This window comes from Cavia porcellus, unplaced genomic scaffold, assembly GCF_034190915.1.
Source record: "Cavia porcellus strain 051 isolate PalLab524CR breed Dunkin Hartley unplaced genomic scaffold, mCavPor4.1 scaffold_11, whole genome shotgun sequence".
Taxonomy (NCBI): domain Eukaryota; kingdom Metazoa; phylum Chordata; class Mammalia; order Rodentia; family Caviidae; genus Cavia; species Cavia porcellus.
This window is the reverse complement of record NW_026947494.1, coordinates 11,454,723-11,473,475: the sequence shown is the minus strand read 5'-3', so window position 1 is coordinate 11,473,475 and position 18,753 is coordinate 11,454,723. Positions and strand designations below refer to the sequence as shown.

Genomic DNA, 18,753 nt, shown 5'->3' with positions numbered 1-18,753 from the left:
GGTGGCGAAGTCATACCTGGCCTCTACCCCATGGCGTTGTATTCAGGGGGCAGAGGCTGCAGACGCCCAGGGACCAAGGCACCCCAAGGTCTTCTCCCCAGGTGCTGGGTTTTAATTTCTTATGTGGTGCTTGAACTTGGTACTTCATCTTCTGGACCCTATGACGATGCGGACCACTTTTCTGAGGCCAGAGTGAAGAGCTCTTTGCTTTGCTCCGATTCTCCCTAAAGCAGGAAGCCCTGCAGCCCGGCTGCCAACACCAGCATTACCGGGGACCCCCCGCCCACAGCAGGAGGCTCTGCTTCAGCCTCCCCTCAGCAATCTCTCATTCAACAGTGGTCAATTTAAATAAAAGACCTAACACAAAAATCAGGCAAATATGTTTAATTGTTTAAAATAACTGATGGCAAAATAAAATATTTACATCACATCATACTGTGTAAACATGTAAGGTTTCTGTACAAAGAAATATACATGCAAAATCATGTAAAAATTTTAACTGAAATAATAAAAGAAATAATACACAAATAAAAGTCATGAGGTTACGGATACACATCCAGTTCTGAATCCAATTTCTTTTAAAAAGTTTCTGTACAATTTTACAAGAAACAAAATCCCAACAAAAAAATAAATAAAATACACTGGAAGCTGCAAAGCTTAACTATGCCAGTTTATGGCTCAAGACCCAGATGCGGGCTGGCTTGGGAAGCAGGCTGGTCTCTTTTTTAGTGTATTACACACAATAAAGATAAAAAGACATCCAGAAAAATTCAAGCGAGCCCAAAGCCCAGCCTCTTTTGTTGAAAGACCGCCCCACACCAGTGCCAACTCTGCCACAGTGACCTGGGCACTGGGTACCAGCCTTGGGGTGGCCAGTGCTTAATTGGCCTTAATTTCTTACCAAAAGCTCAAAATCCAGCCAATTTTTATACAGAAAGTTGAATGTCAAAAAGTTTAAAAAGTAGTAAATGTCCGGACTGATTTTGGGAGAAAAAATAATACTTTGGCATTCTGAATAATAGCATAATAATTTTAAAACATTACCCTATTATCCAGTTTTATATTCAGAGTATGAAATCACTTTTTACAGTCCTCAAAACTGACACATTTCACGAAGAGTTAAGACTCCTTGCACGGACGGCAAAGGGCTACAACAACCTCCCCCCGACACACACACACACACAAAACCATAAAGCTCACTGTACGAAGTATGTGCTTTTTCTATATATTTATTACAGGTACAACAGAGGTCTTCATAAATAGTTGCATAAAATGTTAAAGCCACAACATTGCACATGATATGAAATAAAACCAAAAAAACCCCAATGAGTGCATTTACAGTATTTTCATCTGACTGTATTCTGCTCAACAATCTGAGTGACAGCGTGGGGCAGGGCTGGGGCAGCAGGTGGGAGGGGAGGGTAGGCAGGGGTGACAGACCGAAGGCAGGAACAGTCTTATATACAAGTAAGGCCTACATTTCATCAGAGCAAAATGGTTCATCCTGTTTTAGGCAAAGGTTTGAGGTTGAACACGCGTTACAGAAGCCAAGTCTGCTGCCCTGGGAGACGTGCGCAGACATGGCGGCTGGAAAAGCTCAGTGCCAGGTGGACCTGGGGTGCTCGCCGAGGCTGCGGGAGTGGACGTCCCCTGGGTGAGTCTTCCCCAGAGATGCACAGTATCTTTGTTTTGTTCATTAACACCAGTGGTTGAACATAGGCATTTTGTTTCCTTGAATAAATCTTGAAAATGTTAAATTTGCAAAATTCTATTCATGTTCATTTAAAAAAGTATCTTTTTATGTTTTTTTTTTTTTTTGCAGAAACCTGAATAAAATACTGTGATACAGCAACGCAATCTCTGCCTCGGCAGAGCGTAACGAAGGTCCTCCACCCCAGCGCAGCTCGCAGCTCCGAGCCCAAGCGTTGCGAAGCACAGCTCGCTTGGAACGCAACTTCACACGATGAACGGATTGGCAGCGGGTCAGTTAGGTTTGCTTTCTTTTCCTCTTCAAAATTCAGTTTAACAGCTGATTGGCAGGTGAAAGAGAATGAGAGAGAACTTCAAGACAGGTCAAACTCTAGGCAGAAGCCTGCTCTGTAAGAAGTTTTTAATGCTCCGAATAGGTCGAACATCATTCTGGTGTTTGCGCCGCTCAATGAAGGAGGTCAGTCTGGATGTGTCGAGGACGCCCGAGCCCTTGCTGTTGCTGTTGCCCGCCTGCAGCCACTGCTCCTGGAGGGCCAGCGCAGCCGAGGGACGCTTGGCGGGGTCCTCCTGCAGAAGGAAGCACACAAACTCCTTGGCCTTCTGGCTCACTCCTTTAAAGTAGTCCTCTGGGAAGCTAAAGTCTAGTCGGCAAATGTTCAGGCAGGTCTCTTCCACGCTGTCGTCCAGGAAGGGGGACACGCCGCTGAGAAGCACATACGTGAGCACTCCAACACTCCACGTGTCCGAGGTCAGGGAGACAGGGTTCCCGAGGATGATTTCGGGGGCTGCAAACTCAGGGTTCCCCAGCAGCTGGTGGATGTAGTAGGTCGTGTTGAGTTGGACAGCATCTCCAAAGTCAGTCAGCTTGATCGTTGGCTTGGCCGAACTCTGATCCACCAGTATATTCTCAGGCTGGAACACAGGACAAGACAGCTGTCATTTCCAACACCCCTGGTCTGAAGCCAACCCCGATGGCTGTCAGAAACTTTGCCGAGGGGGAAGGCATCTGTGCAGCTCTGTCCACAACTCTCAGGGTTGAGCAGGAAGTGGGGTGCTCAGTTCTCCCAGCACTATGAGTACCACTCTCTTCCCCTTCTACGCTTCCACTGACCTCAGTCCTGTACCACGCCAGCAAAACCCACAGAAACTTTCCAAAACCCTCGTGAAATATTGGAAGATTGAGGTTTACCTAGCATTCTACAGACTGTGTACATCACTGAACACAACCCTTGGACACAGTCAGGAATTCGTGTTCAATTCCTCTCTGTCCTCCCTCCTTTCCCCCAGGCCCCGCAGCATGTGTGGGAGCCAGGCATGGTGAATCCTGCCCGGTCCAGCCCTGGGTCTGCCCACCTTTAGGTCCAGGTGTGCTATCCTGCAGTTGTGAAGGTATCGGACGGCTTCCAGAACCTCCCCCAGGTGCGCTCTGATCTTCCCTTCGGTGAGGCTTCCCCATCGTACCACGCAGTCCAGGAGGCGACCCTGGTCAGCCCTACAGAGGCAGGAATGAGGGCATCGTTACGGCATGCTTCCCCTTACTGACTCCTTCAGGCTACAAGAAAGGAACACGCTGGACCACCGCGAAGATTTCACTGGTATTTCTGGACCAGACAACAAGGGCCGTTCTTTAGAGCTTCACTGTGAAGATGAAAGTGGCAAACAAGGTGCCCATCTGAGGGAACCAGATGGTGGAGACACTCACAGGGATTCCCCGACCCTGTCCTGGGAGGAATGGCTGGCGAGTACGTGGCAGTGCCTGGCACCCAGCTGGCATTCTGGAGCCACCTGGTGCAGGGAGGAAGGAGATTATCCCACTTCACTCTGAGCCTTGGTTTCCTCGTCTGTAAACTGGCCATGTGAAGACTGCATGAGATCATATAGTTAAGAGCCAGACAATAGAGCAACGCAGTGTTTAAAATTTGCCTATTGGGACTAACTCCCCCACCCCTTTCTCTTTCCCAGTCCTGGGATGAGCCCAGGGCCCCAGCCCAGCAGGGGAGCTCTCCACCACTAAGCAAGAGTGCTGTCCCTCTTCCTTTTGACACAAGCTCAGACTGGTCTCAAACTCTGATCCTTTGCCTCAGTCTTCTGAGTAGCTGCATTACAGGCATGATCCACTACACCTGGCTTCAACTCACTTCTACTATGAAAAAGCCACACAGTGCCTGTTGTGTACTAGATCTAAAAGCTGAGAATTCACTTAACCCTCACTGCTGTCTGAGCAGTGCACTTCCCCTTACAGAGGAGGAGAAAGCCCGGCAGAGAAGGTGCACACCTCCCGGGGCCAGGCTGCTAAGCAGAGGTGCTGGTGCTAGATGGACCCCCTCGGAACACTGGCCTAGGCTGCCCTCTTCGTTGGCAAAACAAATTTACAGGAAGACTGGCCACCTGTCTGTCTAGTAAGCAGGAGTAATCAGTGCATTAGTTATTTGTGATGAAAATAAAAACTCTGTATGGTGAGGCCAGACTGCAATTGTTCAGCAAAAAGGTCTGACAGTTGTCAGCACTGAACCTTCAGACCAGAACTAAGGCCCGGGAGATTTCTGCCAAAGGCTCAAATGACAGTTCTTGTTCACTGTGTGAGCTCCCTCCAAAAAGGAGCCCCAGGTCTGGAGCTTAAAGGCCGAGTCACCAGCCTTGGTTGCCAGCTCTTTCACGTCACTGTGTCTGAGCCCCACATCCCCATGCAGAAGTTGGATTTTGGAGGCACCAAAGTTGAGAAATGAGCTGGTGAGAGGTGAATGGGGGCCACTGCTGCCCCTGGGGCGGCTGCTCCCCTCTGCTGTGTGACACGCCATTTGGCAGAGGGCTGGAAAGCTGGCCCCTGGGTGCAACAAAGTTTCAGCTGCAGCACCGTGGTGGGAGGGTCCTCCGGAGGTCCCTACTGTGATCCAGGGACCAGCGCTACCCGCAGAGGGTGCAAGTCTGGACCTGGGGCTGCCTGGGCCCTTTGCAGCCTCGCCCTGTGAAGGGAGGGCGCATTTTCAACTTTGTGGAAAAAAACAACAAAAGAACCCGCCCAGAAGCAGGGCGGTCAAGGCGTCCCACAGGGTGTCTTGTCATGAGTCTTGCCACCTCGGCGTGTCTACTCCTGTATGACATTATGTCCTGCCCATCCTATTCTCCTACCCAAGACAATGAGTGAAATGATTTCCTCCAAAAAGGGGAGTAGGGACTTAAAAAGATGCTTTGCAGAGACTAGAAAGCTGAGGGGCAGGGTTTCTCAGTCTGCCTGCTCCATCTGGGCAGGTGACTGCACCCTGGCTGGGTGACTATCCTGTGCCTTAAGGAGGGAAGCCGCCCCTGGGACTCTGCCCACCAGATGGCCCCAGAACCTGTGACAGCCAGATCTCCAGACACCTCGTCACCTCTGGGAGGAAACGCCTGCAGAAAAGCATTTCTCCAGGGTCACAGCTTCACACACGCTTTTTCCACCCAGCTGCCTTGTTTTCTGAGGTCTCACAGAGGCTGCTCTCTCGAGGCAGGTGTGCTGGCCCTCCCCACATAGTCAGCTTCCCGGGAGGCAGCCCTGAGAGGCAGGACGAGTCCTGGATTGAGCTGACACCAGCATGGTCCGTCACAGGTCACAGCAGGTGCCCTTCAAGCTCTGAGCACACACGGCCCTCAGTGGGTGCCGGGTGTCAGCTTTTCCAAGCCTGGGGTCCAGGCTGGCTGTCAGGCTGGCAGTGGAGCTGTGGGGCCCGGGATAGCACAGCGTGAAGACATCTCCCATGACCAGAGGTGCTAAAACCTGGTCTTGGAGTCAACTTAATGTTTAGATATTTTGTGAATTCTAAAAACCCAGTTTCTAGCCTTCTTAGAGAACAAAAAGAAAAGACAAGGACAGCATGGAAAGAAGCCAGGTGAGGACGCACATTTCCAAAACGAGGACGTAGCTGGTGGGGGTCTCGAAGGTGTCAAGGAGGCCAACAAGGAGTGGGTGCTGGAGGTTCTGCAGGATGCCGAGCTCATGGGTGACCTGGTCACGCTTCATCAGTTTCTTGTTCACAAACTTGGTGGCCACTGCTCGCTTGGTTCCTTTCTGATCACATTTCTTAACAACAGCAAATCTCCCCCTGTAGGATGTTGAGATCACTGTCAGAGGACTCACAGATGTGACAAGAGCAAAGAGGCTGTTCCCTGGAGGCTGGTTAGGAGCCAGAGCGCTGTCTGTGCCCTTGCCTGCACCGCTGTGCCCGAACTCTGTCTGGGTTAGATGATGTGGGACCTCGGGTGGAGCCTGCCGTCACAGGGCAGGGCAGCGTAGGATGAGGGAGTGGAAGGGCTGCCGCGACACTCCTCCCTCCCACTCCCTCTCCTCCCGCAGCCCTGGCCAGGGTGGTAGGAGGTGCGGCTATGGTCCTGAAGCTCCCGCGCCTGCCCTTCCGGAGCAGCTTCTCCACCACTGCAGAAGCCCTGTGAGTGTCTGTGCAGGCGGCCTCACAGGCCCAGGTATTTGAGGGAGGCACTGGGAGAATGACAGTGTCTGCCCAGCCAACCCACAGCACTGAGTGGGAGCACATTGCTTCTGGTGAGAAGCAAGCAGGGGACACTTTATTACGTGGCCACACAGAACTGCCAGACCCAACTGGAGCACGTGGCCCAGGTACGGCGACTGCAACATGGGCATGTGTTGCTGGTGCAGCTTCCCAGGAAGCTCTTCCAGAGGGACAGGTGAGCAGGGCTTGGGCTCCTGAGGTCTGGCACCAGTGAGCTGCTGGGCCCTGGACACCCTTGCTCCTCTATGTTGAGACCTCTTAGTTTGGTCAGGAAAATGCCAACAGTAATGATGGTATAATTCCTTTAAGTCTCCACGGACAACTGAAACCTCCAGGGCACAGTCAGCCTTTCCCTCTCCCACAAGAGAACAAAGCGGTCAGTGGCTCTTCTGAAGCCTCTGGGGTGGTGCCCAGCAGCGCTGTTCCAACGTGCAGGTGGGCAGGAAGCCAGTTCATTTCATAAAGGGCTTCCTGTGCCTGTGGCGGCAGGGTCTTGTTCTCTCCGGAACCCAAGCTGGACACAGCTGTTTTATTGTCCAGTGCTAGCTTTCACACAGCTACTCCAGAGCAGAATGCCCTTCCCACCCAAGCCAGGTGCTCCCGTTGTCTCGAGGAGCCCTGTGACAGTGAGGTGTGCTTAGGTGGGGCTCCAGGGTTTGCCTCCTACCTGCCCAGCTCAGCCACTTCGCTGTAGAAGGCGTCAAAGTTGTCCTTCCAGGCCACCACGATCCCGTCACTCCCTGGACCTGCCAAGAGGGCAGCAATTCCCCTGAGCGGCCCCCAGCAGCTGCCAGAGGCCCCTAGGAGTGAGAGGCGCCCGGCAGGGCAAGGAGGTGTTTAGTGACGCACACACGCGACAGGAGGTGAAGTGGCTCATAAACCACTTACAGAACCAGGCTGAGTCACTGTCTCACATTGAAAGAAATGCTTTGGATATCCTGGATTAAACTAAAGGTTAGTAAAGTCAGTCCTACTTCTATTTTTAAAAACCACCTTGATAGAAAATGTGAAACTGCTCTGAGGTCTCAATGGGTCGCTGGAGGACACGCTGCGGGATGGCCCTTCCTGCTCACCAGGCTCGGTGGCCTCAAAAGGACGCCTCTGTCACAGGCAAGGGAACCCAGTGCAGTATCTTTATTTACCGCTTAAAGATTTTATAGGTCCATAAATCAAACAGGCTGTGAGTGCAGGTCAGATTTTCCTGCGGAGTGCCAACCAAATAGCACCTGTCAGTCATGAGCATGTGGCACAATATCCAGAGGAAAAGGAGGCGTTCTTGCAATCCTCTTCCCCAAGAATGGTCACTAAGCCACCAACAGCCCCAGAAGCATGGCTTCTGTCCACAGGGGCTCCCAGGAGTCTCAGCGCCCCCAGACCCCACCTCTGCTAGCAAGGTCGCCTCTCTCCACCGGACTCCTCCAGCCCCCTTGCTGCACGCATGGCACCAGCTCTTCCCTTCCTAGCCTGGTCTCCCAGCGCGCCAGGCTGCTCCCTGCAAGGACTTCTGGCCGGGCCACTCCAGGCCCCACAGGCTGCCGTTCTCTGGCCTGCCTTCTCTCACGGGAGCAGCACCACCGAACGGCTCGCTTAGGAAAACAGTTAGCTACTGCACTTAGGCAATTTTGGAAAATCTACCATATCTCAAAAAGGAATGCCAAATTTTTACCTATGTGAAGGTAACATTTTTTTCTCCTCTAGCCTTGTTTTGTTAAATAAACATTTCCTCTTAGGTGTTACATACAGAGAAGTCCACAGACATAAACATTAACTCTTGATCAACCTGAGGAGGAGCTCTCCAGTGACTGCGGCCCAGTCCCCGTGGGCTCACAGTGCCACCCGGTGGGCCCCGCCCACCGTCATCACCCTAAGCCTGGCATTCTGGCCTGCAGGTGTGCTTAAAGTGCGGAGGTGCGTGGGCCACTCCTGTCCTGAGCTGGTGTCACTGTGCTCAGCTGAGAAATGACTGGGGCTTGGGTGGCAGCGAGGGCCAGAGGGACTTCTGACCTCCTTAGACACTCGAAGGGCACTCTGCAAACAGGACCTAAGCCACCACTGGAAACCAACGTCCCAGAGACCCCTGCCTGCAAATGACACGACTCCTCACAGAGGACAACTGAGACAGGACAGCCCGGTGGAATGGGCCATGTGACATTCTCCTGAAGACCTCAAGGGGCCACAGATGGGTTTTGTGACAGAACTGCTCACACACCCCATTATGTTCCCACTCACATCTCCATGGTGTGACGTCTTGGAGTCAAATCTCTCCTCTTCAGGAGTGACTTACTAAAAAATAACCAACTATGTAACTCCTAGGAGAACTTTTAAAATTTAGAGAGTCAGCAATACCTTATTCTTAAATTCAAGACTCTGTTCCTTCCCATGGTGACCCAAAACCAGAGCCTGACCCTTTCTCTGACTACATGGGTTGGGGTACATGGGATACAGTTCTAAACAACACCTGCTCACTGGTCTTTCACACACACTACTCTAGAGCTTATTTCATCTTTGTGTTTTTGGGACAGGGTATCACTTTGTAGTTCAGGCTGGCCTCAAACTCACAGGGATCCTCCTGCCTCAGCCTCCCAAGTGCTAGGGTTACAGCCGTGTGCCCAGCTTTCTGTCATCTTAGAGTGGGGCTTTTTATTTGTTGCTGTTTGAGCTTCTCACACATGGGGCAGTGGAACGATGTCCTGCTGCTGTTTTGCAGCTTCCAAACAGGGTGATCAGAAGCCAGGTGACACCTGCTGCCTTCTGGAATCTGCCCAAGAAACTCCAAGAAGTTCAAAGAGGGCCTATACCAGCTTCCACCTTGCTCATTAACAGTGGAGTGGGGAGGGCCTTGGGGGAAGCCCTGGCGGGTGTCCTGTTAATGCCCAGGCAGCCCCAAGTTGAGTTAGCCAACTTGGACCGGAGGGGTTGGTGGACACGCCTTTCCTTCCCGTGCCTTCCTTATACCAGCTCCACCCCCAGGGGGAAGCCTGGTGGAAGAATGCACTTGGAGGATGGAGCATGGTGGCACCATGTACGGTGGCTACTGTCACCCTCCTCCCAGGATTGGGAGTCCTCAGGGCCCTGTGCTCCTTTGCAGAGCTGGCAGGAGAGTGCCCTGTGACATCCTGATGTGTACCTCTCCTGTGGGAGGCCCACGGGCTTCCAGTTCTGCAGAAAGTTTTTTTTTTTTTTTTTGTCTTTTTCCTTTTTATTGGTACCAGGGATTGAACTCACGACTGCCTGGAGGGCAGGTGCTTATGCCGCTGAGCTAAATCTCCAGCCCCCGTTCTGCAGAAACTTTAGGGCACATCGCCTTCCTGGGCTCTGGGCAGAAAGGAGACGCCCGCGCAGGTGGCTCACCTAGAACCCTCAGGCTGGCAGCCGAGGACGCTGACCCCATGTCATTCACAGCGATGCACGTGTAGATGCCGTCGTCTTCTGTGGTCACGCCGATGATCTTCAGAGTGGCCTCCCCCAAGTCACTGCCACACACAGGAGAACGTGGGTGTCACTGAGGCTGAATACTCTGGGCACCTTCAGGCTACAGGCAGGCAGGTGCTCAGCGCTGGTGACGAGTCTGAAGTGGCTGGCATCTCACAGCCAGCTATGAAATGCGCACTGGGACTGTCCAGGTGCTGATGGGAACCGAGAATCGCTCTCAGCCAGGGACGCCCCTCACCTGTAGGAGATGCTGTAGTGGCCGTCATTGTTCAAGGTGTTGTGTTCAGGGCCCTTCCAGGTGATCGAGGCCTTGGGCCGGCCACAGACACGACATCTAAGAACAACGGTCTCCCCTGTCTCACACGTGACCTCACTCAGCGGGATGACGAACTCTGGGGGAACTGTAAGGAAGGAGCCCCGTCAGCCGGCTGCCTCTGCTCCCACACTCCAGGCTTCCCTAACTGACCAGCAAGTGAGCCGCTGCCTGAGTGCAGAGCACCAAGGAAACCCACTCCTGGGGCTCCCTGGGAGCTCTGAACACCTGGAGACCTGTGGCCCCGAAGCTGGAGGAGGCGTGGCGGAACTCACCGTCATAAATGTAGTTGGGGTTGAGAAGCTGAAATGGAGAAGGGAAACAGGCATTAACCAAAAGCACGAGCGATTTCTGAGGAGGTTTCCTCTTTGATTCCAGGGCTACAGTTCTAGTTGCAGGCTGAGAAGAAATCCAGCTTGGCCCTCCAGGGCTCATCAGAGCACACCACCTTCCTTCCAGTGCGGGGCCAGGCTCCCGACCAGGGTGCCCGAAGTCCCTTTGAGGACGCATTTTCCTTTCTGCCAGGCAAAACTCCCACAGGTCTCAGGCAGCCTGACAGACAGCACTGTAAAGCCGCTGGGGCTCCCGGGGAAGCGGTGAGAGCCATCGCAGCTGCGCCTGCACCTAGTCACTTCCCCTCCCACCTAAGGGGACAAGGAAGCTCGAGACACAGCCTCTCCATGCCCGCTAGTCCCTGAAAACCTCCTCTGTGCCCCTGGCCCGTCAGCATGCTCTCTGTAGGCCTGCTGAGGAGCTCCCGATGCTTCTCGCAGGGGCCCCAGGTGGATGGGGAGGCTGTTCCCGTGAGGTCCGCACCCGCTCGGCCCCGGTGACAGGGCCCGGGCGCCTCCTGCTCACCTTCACAGATACCTTGTTGCTGAGTCCTTCCCGAGATTTCCGATAACCATTCTCTAACTTGCCTTCCCTTTTGCCGTCTTTATCTTTTTTCTCAGATTTTTTCCTTAAGCGGAGTGCTGTGTGCCAAGACGTTGACTTCCTGGGAGGAAAAGAACAGCTGTGAGTTTACCCTGTCCCACGTCTGTCAGGTGCTCAACGCACAAGGGATGGAGTGACCCAAAACCCTTGGGCACTGTGCAGCGACCTCCCCTCCACTGTGCAGCGACCTCCCCTTTCCCAGAGCACGCAGGGCGGGAGAGGAAACCGAAGCCCTCCTAAGCCCTGCTCTGGCGATGCAAGCGTGGACGGGACAGAGCAGCTAATGCTAGGTGTCAGCTGACTGGGCCTCGCTGTGCCCTGGCACCTGGCCCAGCAGTTTGCGTGCTTCCGGCTGAGGCACCCATTCTAACTGGGTGGGCTGCTGGCCCAGTTCTCTCAAGAATCCTGCTGAAGGGCTCCAGGACGTATTCTGAGGAAACCAAGTACTAGCTGGGACTTTTTCATCTCAGATTCCTTTTTCATCCTTTTTCATTTTAGGATTCTAAACACCTGCAGAGCGGATTCTTGAATGGTACAGCACAATGAGTGCTCTGCTATCAGGAAGAAATGGGCAAGGGGCTCCCAAGGAAGGAGGGACACTGGCTGACCCTGGGCGTGGGTGTGGCCACGTGGGAAGAACAGTGTGACAGAGCCTTGTGTCTGGTCTTCTCGAGAAGACGCTCAAGTCACCAAGTGCAGTGATACCCTAGTCCTGGAAACCATCTGGCTTGACCTCCAGCACAGACAGCACTTCTGCAAGACGGAGGGAAGGGAAACTGCAGAAGCAGCACCAGTCCAGTTTTCCTGAGATGCTGTTCAGTGCAGCATGGAAGGCCCATGGGTTGCCGGTTCTGCAGAAACTTTAGGGCACCCTGCCCTCCCGGGCAGAAGGGAGCCGCCTGTGTAGGTGGCTCACCTAGAACCCTCAGGCTGGCAGCTGAGCACGCTTCCCTGCAGGCTGGTGAGCACCAACCCAATGTCCCTGGCACACCCTCCATCACCAGCTGGGATCCTCAGAAGCTCCTCTCTCCCCACCAGGGGCCCCATGTGGTGCCCCGTGATCAGAAAAAGTTGGGTGTTTCTAAGGGCATGTTAATGAAAGAACCTGCTGCAGTGAGCCGGAGGGTGGGAGGGTGCCCTGCCTTCCCTGGGGGGCTCACGGCTTGCTCAGCAAGCAGCTGGCTCAGGTGGGACTCTGGCCCAGCCTCCCACGTGCACCGCTCCCTGGTTCCAGCCATCCCACGGGTGGCATCCCCACCAGCACTCACTTGAGAGTCCCGTCGGGGTTCTCCATGAGGACTGCACTGGTATGGCCCAGGACGAAGCCTGGAATCCAGCCCTCGGCTGCGGGACACTGGTCAGTGGCGGCTCGGAACACCAGAAACATGTTCTGCTGGTTGCTGGCCAGAATTTGAACGACCTCTCCTTGATAAACGTTTATCTCATCCTCCTTCACTGCCGTGTAATCGTGTGTCACCAACATGGTGGAGATGTTGCTACTGCTGCTACTTTCACTCTGTAGAGGGGCAGACGGAAAAAGAAAGGCAGGCGGGAACTGAAATGAGATCTGACAATGCGCGCCAGGACCCGGGACCCACAGCAGGCGCACTCCACCAACAGGAAGAGGTTTGGAACTTGCTTACGTTCACAAATCCCCAGCCCCTTTTAAGTTTTGAGACAGGGTCTCAGTAAGTGGCTAAGTTACTCAGGCTGGGCTCAATTCTTGCTCCTCCTGCCTCAGCCTTCCAGAGTGCAGGGATTACAGGCACGCCTAACTTTCACTTCACTCTTCTCACTAGCTTAGTGCAATGTTTTCAACACCTGAAAATCAGGATTTCTCCAGACAGCAATTAAAACAAGCTAAAGAAAAAAGAAGAAACACCAGGACAGGGCTGCCTCTCTGGACGTTTGGTGTTAATTACTGCAGCCTGGTTTTCCTATGCTCTCCTGAGTAGCAGAGTCCTTGGGCTCATGGCACAGTAGGGTCGCCCCTGTCCTAAACAGTCACAGCATCATGAAGCATTAAGTTTAAAAGCTGGACAGCAGTACTCCAGCTCACTGATAGACTGGACAACGGAGATGCCCCCATCTCTTCTGACAAATGTTCATCAGGATCAGTATCCAGAATTACAGGCTGCTGGCTAGCCAATGTCTACCGTTTTCACTTAAGAAAAAAGGTGGAATATCTGAAAAGTCCATCTTCTGCTTTTACAGTTGCATGTGTCTCCTTCCCATGTCCCTCGGCAGGCAGTACCCTGGCTGAGTCCTAGGGTACCTTGGGAACACAGGCATGGTACCACAGTGCCACCAGTGCTACTAGCCTTTTGGGGAGAGACTCACGTGGGAACACTACCCTTGTTTGTGCTGCGGCCCCAGTGGTGCCAATCTCTCTGGCCACAATGACCGACACCTAGTGCGCTCTCAGGGATGGTTAGGTGACTCAAAGGCAAGACTACGAAGTCAGCAAAGCTGACATCTCGGTGCCACCTACCCAGACCCACAAACCAACTGAGCTGCTGCTGAGCAGAACCAAATGGCAGCTATCTGTCCTAGGCTCTTATCTCACAAATGACCTACTGTTCTAGGGGAGGAGGAGATAGCTGAGACCACTGCCAGTTCCTAAGCTACCTCTTGGGCCACTCTCTGCGTCCAGTTAGGATGTGGGAAATGGCATCCAGAACCCCTTTTCCTGTGAGCTTGTTCTCAAAAGCTCCCGTGGTGCTATGGGGTGTTCAGCTGCCCCTGCTGGCTCTGGGATGCCTAGCAGGGGACAACTCTGCATCCCACCTGATCAGCTGTGGTCTAGTGAGCCTGCCTGGGGGAGGAGCCAGAGGCCCTCTAGGACACCAGCCTGGCAAGGTCAGTGAGCCAGCCCTGTGTCACAGGGACCAGAGCAGCCACCTACTTGCAGCCGACACGTTTTAAATCGGGACCTGGCAGTGCTGTGTGCCACCAGGCAGCAGCCAGCTCCTGGCCCTCTTCCTGTGGGTGCCCTCTGCTTTAGCTCAAGAGGTGCCACTCATGTCAGGCTCTGGTCTCTACCACTCTGGTCTCTACACTGTAAGCATGTACTTCAACATTTTATTTCTATGGCAATACCTAACAGTTTTGATATTATGGAGTTACAGGTGCTATAAAATAATGTCAAAAAAATTTTTTTGTGGTATAGCTGCTTTGGGTAGTGTAACAGGCTACATCTCATAGTTTGAATATTTTGTCCCAATAACCTCAGCTATTAGTATTTTCTGAACAAAATCTCCCTACGTGGTAGGCTGTGCATAGGGCATTTCAAATATGCCCCCCTCAGTACTCACAAGCGCCTTGCCAGTGGACATGGCATTGGCGACTCAGGCTGGGGAGTGAGTGGGTCTGTGAGGGCCACCTGGCCGGAGGGACAGGTAGGAGAGAAGCCAGACCAGAGTGGCAGCGCGGGACAATACAGGCATGGCGGGGTTGTTCTGGGCTCACTCCACCCTGTTCTCACCAGAATCTGAAGCAGGGAAGGAGTGTTGAGCTGGGGGTTAGGCACAGCCACCTGCCTGTGCCCAGCAGCTGCCTGAGATGGCTCGAGAGCAGTGGAAAAGGAAAAGGAAAAGGGGCCTCTGCTGCTACTGCTGCTCTGCCAGGGCTGACAGCTCTGATGGGTGGAAGCCAAAAAAAGGCTGGTTTTAATCCAGTTACTGGACCCGAGGATGCTTTCAGATCCTCCCTTTGGGCCTCCGGCTGTCTTCCCAGGCCTCAGGCCATTCTGGAAGGCATTAGGTTTCCTCTAAAACATGGGCAGTCTCCTTTTCCAGGTTACCTACCATGCAAGAAATCAAAGGCATCTCTCCTAGCCGAAGGCCACTGCACCACACAGGCCATGCCTGCAGCCGGGCCTCAGCATAGGCCAATGCTGGGGAGCAGGGCGGTGGCACTCTGTGGCCACGCAGAAGCGTCCAAGACTTGGGAGACTTTCTCTTCCTATGCTTCTTGGGTAAGGGTTCAGGTCACGCAGGCTGACCTTGTAACAGCCAGGGCTGTTGGGTCATGCCTGTTCCCTGGGCAGACAACAGGGGCTGGCAGGTTGTCCTAGCTACTAGAGCTGCCTTTGGACGTGTGCTGCCCACCTAGTGCTTCCAGTCTAATAGGAAGCACTCTCCCTTGCTCTGCACAGCACCCATAGTGAAGAGACGGACATCCACTACTGAGGACATCTGCCCCTACTTTTGAGAGTAACACTTGGTGTAAATAAACCCATTGAGACCCACTTAATTTCTTCCTCAATCAAGTATAGTGAACAGAATTATGTAGCGAAGGAGGAAAGGCTCAGACCAAGCTGACCCGAACAAAGAGATTAACAGAAGTGCAGAAGAAAGAGACATGCAGGAGGCAGACTTGTTTATATATACACACACAGAGACACAGACCCTTTCAGGGAAATGTATTTAAAAATTTATAAAGTGATCGAACACTCATTAGAACAGTTCTTTTCACTCACGCATGCCTTCAGGAAAGTGTTACGGGCCAGGCCATCTGCCATGGAGGACACAGTTGGAGGACAGTGAGAAAGCCACAGAATGGGGTGGGGGTGGGGACCCAGCACAGTCACCTTTCTGCTTGAGAACAAAGGTAAGTGACAGCAGTGAGCTGGAATGCCCCGCCCACCACAGGGCACTGTGCCCCCTGCCGGACAGATACCATGAGTGCTACCCGCTGTGGCCTGAGGCCCTATGCCTGTGGCCAGGAGCAGGAGCGCGAGCATCTTTTCTCCAGAGCGAAACTTGGGGTGCAGCAGAAATATTCCCACCGGGGAGATTCCTTCCCCCCCTTTTGGCCAGCTTAGTTTGTTTGGAGTTGCTGTTGGAAGTTTTCTTGAGGAATTTTTTGTTCATCAGATGAATCAAAAATGCTGCAAAAATAAGGCATAAAAGAGCAAAACCAAGCAATGAGCAAAAAGCTTAAAGTGTAAGGTTTCGATTTAAACAGGAGGTAGACAGCAGGAAAAAGACCACTCCAAACCAAAAGGAAAAAAACAGTGAGGAAGGCAAGGGCTGAGAACCAAGTCCGAGACACTCTGCAGGCTGGAAAACCGAGAAGTCTCAGGCGCTGCACTGAGGAGGTTAATGATCTGCTGCTCTTGTTAAGAAGACGAACAAAGCGAGGAGAGGAGCGAGTTAGTAGAGACGAGAGCAGGCGCGGTCCGCAGTCCTCGGAGGGTTAGGGGTGCTGCGGTACTGGATCGCTCGGCAGGCACAGAGGCCACAGCCAGTCTGTCATGCAGCGCCTGGGTACTGAGGCGAGTGCCACTGGGCAGTGCTGCGGAGCTGGAGTTAGTACGCAGGAGAACCGTGGCGACACAGGAGGTTTAGAAGAGCTGGCGGGACAGAGGCGGTGGGGCGGGCGGGCGCAGGCTCCCCGGCGCTCTTACCCCATTGCTCTGGGTGGACTGCACGGACTGCTCGCTGGCCGAGGAGCAGGTGCTCATGCGGTCCGTGTCCTTGCTGGGGGCTGCATGGCGGTGTGTCTGCCGCTGGAGGGAGTCACTGTCCCCCGGGAAGGTGAAGGAGCCGGGCCGGCTGGCGGGGGAGCTGGGGATGGAGCTCCAGAAGGAGCCCCCCTTTTGTAGGGGGCTGCTGGGGGGAAAGGGCTCCTTGCCGAAAGAAGGGAACGCGGCAGAGAGAGGAGAGTTCAGAGGCGAGACGGCCCCGGGCCTGGGCTTGCCTAGGGTCAGCGGGCCCAGGCTCCCCCGGGCGTCCTTGGCGGTTCCTTCTTGGCTCGCACCAGAAGCATTGCCGGTGGCCTTCCTGGGGCTCTCCATCACCTTCATCTTGGGGATGGGCTCTGCTTCCCGCTCAGGGCCTTCGGAGTCTCCGCTCGGGGGGAGCTTGCTGGGCTGGCCAGGGCCAGCCTCGGGGACCAGGCTGCTGCTGCGGGGAGGCAGTGAGGGGCTGGGAGCGGACATACCTGACATCTTGTCTGCCTCTGCCTGGCTGGAGGCTGCAGAGGAGACCAGCATGGGGGGGTGGTGTCTGACAGGCTGTGGAATCCGGGAGGGCCTGCTCCTGCTCGAGCTGGGGACACTGCTACAGCTGCTAGGGCCACTTCCGTGGCTGCCGCCACCACCACTGGAGGCCCCGCCGCCGCCGCTGCCCCCGCCCCCGCTGCCGCTGGCCCCGCTGCCACTGCCGCCGCCCCCGCTGTGGTTCCTCTGGTACTCGATGGGTGATGTCAAGGCTGTAACCAAGCAAGACACAGTGGGAGACTCAGTCAGGGCACCAAGGAAAAGCAAACCACAGGGCAAAGGAGAAAGGGGCGTCATGTAATCAGAAGGAGGCGCTGGCAACCTGCTGTCAGCAGGACCTACAGGTGCCCACGCTGTTGGCACCAGTGGTGGGAAGGGCAGAGAAAATGCCTTCTGCACTTCCTGCCTGTTTCCTCAAGAGCTCAGATGACTGTGGTGTGCTCACAGGGCGCAGGAGAAGGCAGAGCCAGGGGGCTGAGAATGGTGAGACTCCCCACAGCAGGCAAGCAGCCTCTGTAACAGGCGGCCCGCAGCGACCCTGGGGAGGGGGACACCAAGCAAGACCCGTGAAGGTCTCCTTTAAATCAGCAGCAGCCGGGCCCAGAAATGGCTGAGGACAGTGTGACCTGCAGCCATCTACCACACAGAAGCAGCCATGGAGGCAAGGACAGGCAGAGGGCTCTAACCTCCCTGTGGGTCAGGCAGCTGTCCTCCCTCTTGACTTCTAGGATTTTACCACAGTCATCTGGATAAAAACGGAGGAATTGACAAACAGGACTCCCAGCAACATACACACATTTTCAGGTGTGCAGACCTCTAGGATACAACCACCAGCTACAGCGACTCCTCCGGGGATGCCCTGCAGGCTGTGAACTCCCACAGAAGGGAGCAGAGAGGAGGCACAGGCCAATGCGCAGCTGTGGGCTAGAGCTGCCTCCAGGAGCGCACGTGCCCAGAGGTGGGACTCAGGGCCGGGGAGTGGATGAGCAGCAGATTAACCCACCCATGAGGCCCTGGTTGCACCCCTGTTCAGGATAGGCCTGGCTGGAGGAAGCCGAAGCTGAAGCCGGCCCTGGGGTGCCTCCCTTCCCCTCTCTCCGGTGCTCGCCTCCTGGCTGCTTCCTAGCTGCCAGAATTCAGCATCTTTCCTCTGCCAGGTAATTTCTGCCTTTGAGCTAACTGACTGCAGATTAAAACTTCTGAAACTCTGAGCTATCAGGTATTTTGTCCCAGCAATGAAAAGATGATCAACACACCTAGAGTTCCTGTTTCCCTCCAGAGTACTGTGTGGGTGTCAGTAAACGTTAACATCACAGCCTAAACATGTTTGCAATTTGGGGCAGATTATTCCATTTTACACGCAAAGATAACAATTTAGAGATTCCTAAAGCCCAGGCTCTGAAATGATGTTGGTATTGCACATTTCAGAACTACACATTTAAAGAACGCTTCCACTTGTGGCCACAGAATCTGATTTGGACTGCGAATGTCAATGATTATCAGCCAGTAAGCTGACAGGAGCCTGGAGGGAATACCTAGGCAGCCACTTGCCACCCAAATGCCACGTGACTAAAGGCTCTTCCCTGAGTGCCTGTGAATGTAACGTGATGTGTGTGTGTGTTCCTCACAACAGATGACAACAGCCACCTCGACAACAGCCACCTGTGCTGGGAAGTTGACTCAAGATGGATGTGCAAACAGAGCAGGGAACAGTCAGGGTACTTGAGCAGATCACTTCCAACACTCCCAGTGCTCCTCACTGGTCTCCAAGTGAAACCCAGAGTGAAGCTGCAGTCACAGAGCCATCACCTAGACGGAGTGGCAGCATGAAGCCAGCGTGCTGCTCTCGGCTCAGCAGC

At 54.0% G+C, this 18,753-nt stretch overlaps 1 protein-coding gene across 7 annotated transcripts in view; it reads right to left on the bottom strand.

The window, feature by feature from the left end:
• Positions 1-369: 369 nt before the first annotated feature.
• The window catches only part of Trio (trio Rho guanine nucleotide exchange factor), a 308,383-nt gene continuing 289,999 nt past the window's right edge, over positions 370-18,753 (bottom strand). For 3 of the 7 annotated variants that reach the window (XM_063257980.1, XM_063257981.1, XM_063257982.1), the window contains 10 exons: positions 16,301-17,106; positions 12,159-12,406; positions 10,813-10,951; positions 10,230-10,257; positions 9,880-10,042; positions 9,561-9,682; positions 6,877-7,009; positions 5,586-5,786; positions 3,064-3,202; positions 370-2,622 (listed from right to left, as the gene is read on the bottom strand). In XM_063257980.1, the coding sequence (XP_063114050.1) occupies positions 2,074-2,622; positions 3,064-3,202; positions 5,586-5,786; positions 6,877-7,009; positions 9,561-9,682; positions 9,880-10,042; positions 10,230-10,257; positions 10,813-10,951; positions 12,159-12,406; positions 16,301-17,106 (2,528 nt within the window). In that variant the 3' untranslated portion in view covers positions 370-2,073. Of the gene's footprint in view, positions 2,623-3,063; positions 3,203-5,585; positions 5,787-6,876; positions 7,010-9,560; positions 9,683-9,879; positions 10,043-10,229; positions 10,258-10,812; positions 10,952-12,158; positions 12,407-15,298; positions 15,782-16,300; positions 17,107-18,753 lie in introns of those variants that run through there. The other 4 variants (XM_005002308.4, XR_010050401.1, XM_063257984.1 and 1 more) reach the window with 4 other exon arrangements.